At 37.9% G+C, this 10,433-nt stretch overlaps 1 protein-coding gene across 4 annotated transcripts in view; it reads left to right on the forward strand.

Annotated features, from left to right (window-relative positions):
- The window catches only part of FAM13B (family with sequence similarity 13 member B), a 46,569-nt gene extending 38,022 nt beyond the window's left edge, over window positions 1–8,547 (forward strand). For 3 of the 4 annotated variants that reach the window (XM_082771539.1, XM_082771541.1, XM_082771540.1), the window contains 7 exons: window positions 63–292; window positions 657–740; window positions 1,882–1,977; window positions 4,259–4,342; window positions 4,441–4,613; window positions 5,020–5,121; window positions 6,222–8,547. In XM_082771539.1, coding sequence (XP_082627665.1) covers window positions 63–292; window positions 657–740; window positions 1,882–1,977; window positions 4,259–4,342; window positions 4,441–4,613; window positions 5,020–5,121; window positions 6,222–6,345 — 893 coding nt within the window. In that variant the 3' untranslated portion in view covers window positions 6,346–8,547. The remainder of the gene's footprint in view (window positions 1–62; window positions 293–656; window positions 741–1,881; window positions 1,978–4,258; window positions 4,343–4,440; window positions 4,614–5,019; window positions 5,122–6,221) is intronic. The other variant, XM_082771542.1, reaches the window with a different exon arrangement.
- The last annotated feature ends 1,886 nt before the right edge of the window (window positions 8,548–10,433 follow it).

Here is a 10,433-nt window from a genome sequence, read left to right on the forward strand (position 1 = left end):
TAACCAACTGAGGGACTTAAATTCTTTAAACCTTTGGATTAAATATTTTTTTCTATTTTCAGATGCAAAGCAGAAGAGCTCAGATGGAGAATTCATACCTCAAACACGTCCACGGAGTAACACTCTTCCAAAAAGTTTTGGTTCTTCTCTTGACCAAGAGGATGAAGAAAATGGAGATGAGATGCGTGTTGTGCAGAAAGAGAAGAAGCCCACCAAGGAAGCTACACTAGAACTCATTTTGAAAAGATTAAAGGAAAAACGAGTTGAAAGATGTTTGCCAGAAGACATAAAGGTAAACATAAAGGTTATGGTTCGGCCATTTCTAAGAAAATAAGGGAGGGGGAGAGAGTATGGTCAGATAGTTTAGATATTGTTTCATCAACAAAAAGATGGCTTTATTAGCAGCGCTTTCCCAAGCCCTCCCATTTCAGACTCTGTAGGGAAATGATCAAGATGAACCACATTTTCCTTGCTCAGTCTTTCTTAAAATATTTACAAGTACTTACTGACAATATTGGACAGATTTGAATGGATTAGGATGGGACATTATGCTGTTAAGTAAGCTAAGTTTGGCGAAAGCACCGGTATTGCTGATACCTGTAGAACAACTGTTGAAGTGGCTTGCGTTTGATTAACGTGAACTGTTCTTCTGACAGAAAATGACAAAGGACCATTTGGTAGAAGAGAAAACATCCCTCCAGAAAAGTCTCCTGTATTATGAAAGTCAACATGGACGGCCGGTAATACTTGGTTTGCTTCATCAAGCTATGCACTTAATAACAGTAATTCTTGTGCAGCAGTAATACCAGAATTTAATGGTGCTTTTTTCCCAAACACAAAGTTATCTGACAGTTTCCATGTTGCCATCAGAGGAAATTACTGCACTGACTTCTGGAAGTTAGAATGCAGGTGTTTATTTGTTACCTAGGCCCTTTTCTGCAGATCAGTAGGTTTTTGTATTTTGCAGTGATTGGTATAGTTTGGTGCAATGCTTGTGAAACAAAAAGAAATCTTTAACGAACTAAATAATGGCACTATTGCATTTCCAGGAAAATTCCTGAAAAGTTGTTCTGGATTACACAAAACTAAAAATGCTGAGGCACTTTTTTTCTAAAGTATGTGACATGTACTTTATATAATTGGAGATATGGAAGTTAGAGGAGGTGACCAGCAATTAGTGCCTAAAGTTCTGGGTTTTGAATCATGGGCAGTGATCAGCATCACTAGTCCTTTCCAGTTACTATTCTATTAGCCTTCTGGACTTGGCATACTAACTTTATAATCAGCACCACCATATATGTATCTGAACAAGCCGTTCAGTGCTGAAAACCAAGGAAGAATAATGGTATTAGTGATATTGGCACTGGATTTGGAATCACCTTAGAAAATGCCAGTAAATGCTGATGATAACCTTCAAGATTTACTATGTTTGTAAACATATCGGCCAAGAATTAAGAGTGAAATCAGGTATCAGATAAAATCTCTCTATAATTTCATCTTTTTTTCCCCTTTCACTTCTGTAGAGTCACCATCATTGCTAGTTACACAGTTTTCTGTGGTTCTTGGTCCCTTATTTCCTTTTTTCTACGGGTCTTTAGAGGGTCTGCTTCTCTTTAAGCTCCCCTAACTTTTAGGAAGTCTTGACTATATTTTTCAGGAAGAAGTTTAAACTGAGAAAAGAGATGGGGAGGGGAGGGAAAGGGAGAAAGCACCTTCTGATTTCCTTTCTCTCCATAAATCCCATTTCATACACACAGTTTAAACTAGTTTTATGTTCCTAATTGGAATTTGTGGCCTGGCACGAGAAGCATACCACTTTGTGTTTGCTTGTATATTACTGAGTGACTGGTATAATTAATTCTGTGGTTTCTCTGCCTTTAGGTTACTAGAGAAGAAAGACATATTGTGAAGCCACTTTATGACAGATACAGACTTGTAAAACAAATGTTAACTAGAGCAAGCATTACTCCTATTCTTGTGAGTAAAACATGCTATTTATGTTTTTCCACTTTTTAAGTGTTAGTCTGGCTTTAGAAAAGCTAGGAATACTGTTCCATAAAACACATCTTTCTTTTGGAAGATAGAAGGTGATGTCATTGTATTTGAGGCATTTGATTTACTGCTGAGAGCAGCGCAGTTCAAAGCTCTCTGTGACCTTGACAGCTCTGAGGAAGTAAATGGTTCCCAGTGGAAGTAAATAAGCTGTTATAACTTTCCTTGGCTGACGTTCTCAAGGCACTGTGCTAGGTATAGATCCACAGTACATATTGTACTCCTGGTTCTCCAAGGAATAGTCACACCAGTTGTGATGAAGTTTGCCTCTCTTCTGTAGTTCAGATTAGTGTTACCAGAGGCATGAGCAATAGGATGGCCACAGGAACCATTCCATTCCCTTTTGTTTCCCTAGTGTGAGATCTGTTACCAATGCCTGCAGCATCTGTACAACATCTGCTCTTTCATTGTGTCTTCACTTCATTTCCTTCAAGCTTGTGGTGCTCTTTCTTTTCTTTCTTTTCCCTCTTGTAAGTGATGAGGAAGAAAAGTGTCTGTATTGTGCAAGGAGATTGATAAAACCTTTTTTTTTTTTTTTTTTTTTTATCATGATAAAAGGCAGTTGTGGAATGACAACCAGCTAGATGTCTGTTCTTCAGGAACTGTAATCGAAATCTTGCAATGCTGACCCGAGCTTGGAACAAAACATAGTTTTGATATTAGCCATTTGACCCTTTTAGAAGGAAGGAACTGCATAGCTGACACGAGATAATCTCTTTACATAAAAACAGTCCTCTATCAGATTTATGTAACTGGGCAGTGTCTTACTCAGCAGCAACTTAATCTACAGTCTACGTTGACTCTGACTGTTCTTAGCTACCCACTTTAAGCTGAAGAACATTGAGATTGAAAACAAAAAACTTCTCAAGACTGTTCCTTTTTTCCATATACATTTTGAGCAGGTGATTTTATAGACAAACGATTTACATTGCAGTCGTGTTTCAGTTTAAGGGCAATGTTAAGTCAGTAGCCCTTTCGGAATTCTGTACACACAGAATTTGCTCTTTAGTACCTAAGCATTTCTCCAGCACTGGTGAGACGCACGTTGTTATTGGTGTCCTTGACTGGTTGGGTTTTAACTCGTTTCTCACCTCAAAAATGTGCTCTTCAGTTGAGATGTTTCATGTTGTCAATAGCCTTATGAATATCAATCTCTTTTTTTTTATTTTTTAAGTTGTGAAACAAAGGGATGGGTGACAGCCACCCAAAAGGATTTTAAATTCAGAAGAGCTCTTAATAATATAATTCATGTTCTGTGCTATAGGCAACATTTCACAGGCCTCTGCTTTTGAAATCTGTAAGAAAGACAAGTGGAACTCTAATTGCCAAGGACTGTTCAGTGGTAGCTTCTAGGTAGGCTGTATTCTATGCCAGGTATTTCAAGAATTGCTTTTTGGATTATATGACAACTGCTTTCATGAGATACCTGTCACGGTATCGTGGTGTACTAATCACATACGCTGAAGCCTGTATGGCATCGTTTGAAGAGGCAGGAAGCCCCTCTAATAGAAGTTCTTTGACAGGTCATTGTCCGTGTGGCTTTCATGTTTCACCTTCCTCCTGTTCAAATAGTCCATCTGTTGAAAGTGTTTATACTGTCCAGGGATAATGGATGAGCAGAGCGTAACAGCACGTGTGTAACGGGCTGCCAACAGCAACACCTGTATATCACAACAATACCTGTTCAGGCTGAAGTTCAAAGGATGTTGACTCTGAGGTAGTAATAGATGACTTTGGTGTAGCACTTCCAATTGGTGGGATTCAGGTAGTCTAGAAAGAGAAGCTGGCAGAATTATTCCTGCTGTGTGCATGCCAGAAGATATGAAATGTCTCTGGCCTTAACTTCATTTTTGTAATCTGCCTGTGGCTTGGGAGGAACAAGAGTGAACGTTTTTTTTTTTTTTTTACAAATTTTACAAATTTTATACAAAACATGTAGAGTGTTTTTTATTGAAAATTCAAAGAGTGCTACTGTTTCAGCTATTTTTATGTAAATTACAAACTACAACACTTTCTGCTGTTTTAAGGATGCTTTGGGCATCTTGGCCATTTGGTCTTTAAGCTTGTTTTGTTTGTACTCTGTAAATCTGTTTGCAGTCTCTTTTTTTGTGTCAGAATCACTACCTTTAGGTGTTACACAACTTGAACAAAACTCTGACCAGCATTTAATGTCTAATTGCATATAATCAAACTTGTAATGTTGCAGGGTTCACCATCAACCAAGAGGCGGGGGCAGATGTTACAGCCTATTATTGAAGGTGAAACTGCACATTTTTTTGAAGAAATTAAGGTGTGTACAATAAATACATTTTTAAAAAACATATTGCCAAGCACCTGTAATAGGGAACTGAAGTGTTTCTTATATTGAATTTCTGCTTTGACTTTCAGGAAGAAGAGGAGGAAAGTGATGGTTTGTCTGCAGACCTGAATGATATCTTAAAAACTGCTGTCCAGACACAGTCTGTTTTAAGCCCAGTTGAGAACTCAGAGTCTGATGTTGAAGATGGTCAAGAGAAACTGACCCGAGACCTTAGGCTGTCAAGCACCCGAGCTGCTTCTATGTGTGTATAAATAAGAAATGACTAATTCTATTACAGAAGTTGTACTGATGGCACTTAGTCATGATACCAAATTTGATGATGTGTGAAAAGGATTGACATGTTCAGCATTTCTCAGGAGGTGTTTGGCTTGAATGAGCATTCTTTCTTCTGACATGCCTAAGATTTTCTTGTGTTTAGTGAATTGTTTAGTATTTCTAAATCTTCTTCAACCCACTTGAGCTGTGTAGACAGCAGAAAATTTATACCCTTTTATTAACGACTAGTTTGTTCTCGATATTTCACGATCAGATACCATATTCCTTGTAAGCAAGATAAATTTATTATTAGTTTAGTTAGCTCGGTTGTTTTTGAGTATGCTTTGAAGATCCTAAACCTTATTTTATGGCCAACAATATTTTTTGTTTAGGCCTGAATTATTGGAGCAGCTGTGGAAGGCCAGAGCTGAAAAAAAGAAGCTACGCAAGACATTACGAGAATTTGAAGAGGAGTTTTATCAGCAGAATGGAAGGTTTGTTTAGCATAAAAATACATGTGGGACAGCAGCTTCGTTTTGTAGCCAAGTGTTTCTTCAGCATTTATATGAATTTTACCATCTGTTTTAATCTTTACTTTGAATAATATATTGAAGGAGATAACATTCTCGTGTATTTTCAGTAGTGGAGGAATTCTGCTCTAGAGTTTTGTTTCCTCTCTTAGAGTCTGTAAATCATAACAAGGAAATTTTTTTTATTAAAAAAACCATTTCTTTACATTTTTTTTAAAGAAGTAGTTTTATTAACAAACAAAACCAACCAAACTCAGGTACACAGGCAAACTTCCCTGCCCAAGAAACACCTATTTGTCTGTCTTTTTCAGCAGGTTAGTCCAGACAGTGGGTATTTGCTTCAACACTAAAGGGGTGTAGCACTTTTACTCTTTCCAGTATTGTTCTTTTAGGCTTCTTATTTGAATGTGTTATGAGTTCAACTGAACTGTTTCCCTGTTTGTGCTGTAGGAGATTTTTCAAAGTGTATCATATCATGTACAAAAATAACAACATGCTAAGAGGCCAATTTTTTGTGACCCATTTAAGTACACTTCCTGTTGTATTTCTCTTGTAACTATAAACTCCCAGACCATAAGTCATGCAAATTCAGCTAACAGGGCTTCATCGTACACTTGCAGAAATTGGGACATAACTCCTTTTGACTTTAATGGAAAATAATGAGGTTAATAATGAAGAGTTCATTTAAAAAGAAAGTCCTATTAATCACTAATTTATTGTAATCCAGGCTTAAATAAGACTAATATTCTGCTCTCAATTTGTGGGTCAGTCTGCATACAGTGAAAATGGAGATATACTTAAATTTATTTGTCTTTTTATTTAATATATACACAGGGTCTGAAATCTTCATATCCTGTTAATAAGTTGCACTTAATAAATGCTTCAGTTTTGTTAGGTGACGGCAATTTTAAGTGCCAGGAACTAAAATATGACAGTCTGTTATTGGTGAATTGCCTGACAACAACGCTTTTCTGTCCTAAGATAACTGCACATGGTTGCTCTTATGTTTGATTTGCTGCATCATGGAGGGTTTTCCTGAAACTTAGGTGTGCTTCTTTTTACAGGAATGTACAGAAAGAAGATCGTGTTCCAATGCTTGAGGAGTACAGGGAGTACAAGAAAATTAAAGCCAAACTTAGGCTCTTAGAAGTCCTAATCAGCAAACAGGATTCTTCAAAATCAATTTAACTTGCGTTCCTCCAAAACATTGAATAACGTTTCCGTATGCTACCACTGTACTTATCGGGTGCTTATGTTCATTTGTCATGCACTGTTGAAAGAACCCAGTTTGTGCACTTTATTGTGGTGCCACTATAACATGTTTGAGCGGTAAGTAGGTCCTGTCTAGAGAGCAAATAAGATTTGTAAGTTTGAGACTGCGCTATCCAACTTTAGCAAACACAATTTCCATCAAAATTTTTGTATTAGATGCATTCATCTTGTTCCAAAACAACCGTAGCATTTTGTTATTGGTGTTCAAGAACTCAGAGACTTTTGTTGTTACTAAGCTTTTGCATTATTGAAGAAATTATTTATACCATAATGCTACACTGAACTACTCCTGTTGCCTATTTTATTGTAGGGTGGGGAAAAAAGTCAGCAAATTAAAAATACAGCTCTTTTTCCTGGAACGTTTAAAAGCCAGCCTGAAATTCCTTCCAAAGACCTGCTGTGGAACAACTTTAAGTTTTAGTAAATTGCATCTATAACAGTAATAATTACCATCTGTGGATTTTGCTCGTTAGTGGTCACGTTTCCTCCTTGATAAAGATTACAGTGGACAAACAAGAAAGTGACCTTACTTAGTGTCTTCTAAAACTTGGAAAACTGAAAAGTTATATCACATGCTGCCTACAGGACTTATGTTACTGTTGTTCATTCAATTGGTTATTGTTTATCAGCTAGTGGTGACATAGTGTTTTGTCTGAATTGGATACTGCATCTCCACTTTCAGAAGATCTTGAACAGGATGAACATTTCAGTGTGTGGGAAATCCGATGTTGCTCAGACTTGGGTAGCTCTAGCAGAGAAGAGCTGGCTTAGGTCAGTTAAAAATCCACTCTACCTGAAACAAGTATGGTATCAAGGGCTAAAATCAGCGTAGTTCATGCACACCACAGGGTGAACTGATGGTTTTGAGTGAAGAAGTTACTGCTGTTTGTCACAGTTTTGTTTTACAGTTGGAGAATAAAAATAAGTTATCTAACTCTTATGATGTAAGCAAAACAGTTTATGGGCCTTGCATGATTTAGCTTCAGAGTTGAAACTAAATAATGTTTTGAGCATCACATCTGCTGTGCTGAATGATGATTTAGCTAGCTTTTTGCTCTGCAGCAGCCATCAGCAGCTGTTTTTGATCTGGCAAAATCTAAGTGTTAATTTTATCTGGTGCTTTCTCAATTTTTTTCTTCAGTGTATCAGTTTGATTGTGGCCATGTTTTGCATGCATCTCCTCTCACTGCATGTTTTTATGACTGGCTGATGTCAACATAGCTATTACTCACACTGCTTTATGAAAGACCAAAAATGAACTTTCTCACAAAGAAAAAAGTGGCTAGCATGTAACCTCATAGACTTGCTATTCTGCCATGAAGCATATGAAATAGATCGAAAGTAGGGGTTTTAGTGCTCAGATTTCACCTGAGTACTGTAGAATATTTCCCGTTTTGTTTTACTCTGCTTGTAGGCATGTAATTTTGGAATTCAGAAAAAAAAAAAGCACTAAAACTATTGAGCACTGGTGGTATGCCTTTTTTTTTCAAACAGCAAAATGATCTGGGACCTTAGAGATTTATGAGGTTAAACTAGTCTCGAGACCATTTATCAATTTTATTCAGTTTCATTGTGCAATGTACACTTCAGTTACTTTTCTATCAGTCTGCAGACACGGGTGTATCCAAACATTGAAACTAATGTGTACTGTATAGTGTTGTACATGAATGTTTGTGTTTTATATACCACATGCAGAATGTCAATATGCACTATTTAAATGTTTTAAATAATATATTCCTCCTTTATAATGCTTAAATCTATATGATTCCAATATTTTTATAAGTGAGTGAGTGATCAGACTGGTTCCAATTCAGAATTAACAGCTGCTTTGTGTTTGTTATGCAGTGTTTGGCTGTTTATTCAGTATAGTAGATAAGCATGGCAACAGTTATGCTATGAGTGTGTTTTGTGCCATCCTTGTTGAGCAATAAATAAATGGTAGAACTAGGCATTTTGTGATATAACAGTTTTACTTTGGTAAAAGCAAAACCTATATATCTATATGGATATATAGATATGGAATATATATATAACTAAACCAGATGTAATTGCATTGCTATGTCTGGTGCTCATTGTATAGACTTTTATAATAAAAGTACCTTAACCTTTATTGTCATATATCTTTGTTTCTTCTTGTGCTTTTTCCCACCCCTCTACCTTAAAAACAAGTGCTGAGTTCTTTAGTATTCCTTAAAAAAAAAAAAAAAAAAAAAAAATTTCAGGGTGTTGCTCAGGCAGGCGTAAGTTCCATAGCCTGCCAGCAGAGCCACCAGAACTGGTGGCAGCTCTGGTGCCAAGACAGCCCTCGATGAAGCTGCAGTAGCTTAAGTTTTACTTTGCTTCTTTAGCCAGTGCCTCTCAGCAGAGACAGCAGGAGAGTGACCAGATCGGGTCCTGAACTGACAGCTCGATGGATTGTATGATGGGGGCTTCAGTTCCTGCTAGGGTGCCAGCCGGCTGTGTGATGATGCAGGAGCAAAGTGTGAGTTTCACTCATGTCTACTCCAACGGTAGCAACTGTGGGAGGAGACAGGGCAGAGTTCTGATTCAGCCATTACTGTGCTAATTAGTTCACTGCTTTTGAATACACCTGCAGCTGACGAGCAGTATTTGATTGTGCCTTTGTATCTGTAATGATCTCTTAGCCTTAAAATGAGTATCAGTGGCCAGCCAACCCTGTAATTGTGCATATATTTCTGTAAACCCAAGAGGATGCTTTTCCTCTGGACAAATTGATTATTCATAGTATGTTGGTGTAAAGTCGTATTAAAGGCGATTGAGGTCTTTCAAACTGACTTGTATTTTGTGTAACCGTACCTTTTTTCAGTGTAAGGCCTGGCAGGTGATAGAAAAACTGAAAATTCTGCTTGTGGATGTGTAGTATTGCAGGTAAAATGGGAAAAACAACTAGGAAGTTGAGGGAACAAGGGAGCCAGTGCATGGCTGCTGCCTTGTGCTACTGGGGTCAAGTAATCTCATTCTGGGTCCCTTTAAAATGGCTCTCTGTTCTCCTGCCCACGATATAGATCCTCCACAGCGTGGTCAGTAGCTTGCTCTGCAAGACGTAAGTACATCTTTATAGTACTACAAATCTTTGTAGGGCTCATACAAGTTTCTGGATACCTGGGAGGCTGGGCTTTGCATGTTACGCAGCAGCTGAGATGTACAGCTGAAGAACTGCATGCAGAGCATGTGGGGTGTTGAAGCTTAGTGATGACCCCAGGTGTTAACAGCATGCTTGGATGCTATTTGGACATAATTCATTCCTTCTGTTTTATTTCTTCCTGTGGCAAAGTCCCAGCGAAGAACAAATACTAATGGCTACGTATGAGTAGACAGTTTCTGGCTTGAACATAATACCATGGCTGAGGCAATGTGTATAAATGGATTTAGGAATAAAAATGTTCTGAGAATTCAGATTGAAAGCAAACTGCCCTCTAGCGGTTCCAGCTATTAAGCCCTGGACCAGGTATGGGTTTTGTTGTTCATGTATTTGTTTTTTCCTGGAAGAATTATGCCTGCAGGGGGAAAACAAACCTGTTCTGGAAACAGTAGGTGCCTGGAATAAGATTTTTTTTGAGAAGCGTTATAATTGCCAGCAGGTGCACAGGTGCACATAAGTGGTCCAGGGAAGTCTGGGCTGAGGAGCCACATGCTGGACTGTACTTCGCAATTGAGGATTATATTGGGCCACGTAGCTGGAGATTGAATTATACAAAGTGGGCCCAAGAAGATGTCATCGCTCACTATCAGCTCTCATGGTTACAACAGCAGCTAGCTTATGTCTGTGTCTCAAAACACGAGGCAGCAGAATAAATGGCATTAAGGAATTTGTAGGGATTCCTATCCAGAATGCTCGTAAGGGTGGCGAGTGCTTCTCAGGGTTGAAGAACTTACCTGAAACTCACGGAGAAGACTGAAGTAACAATGATATACCTTTATTAACATTTCTGCATCTTTTATCCAGAAATATATAAAAAAGTGTCAGGGGAAGAATTGCTCTC

Source organism: Aythya marila, assembly GCF_965140915.1.
Source record: "Aythya marila genome assembly, chromosome: 14".
Lineage (NCBI taxonomy): Eukaryota > Metazoa > Chordata > Aves > Anseriformes > Anatidae > Aythya > Aythya marila.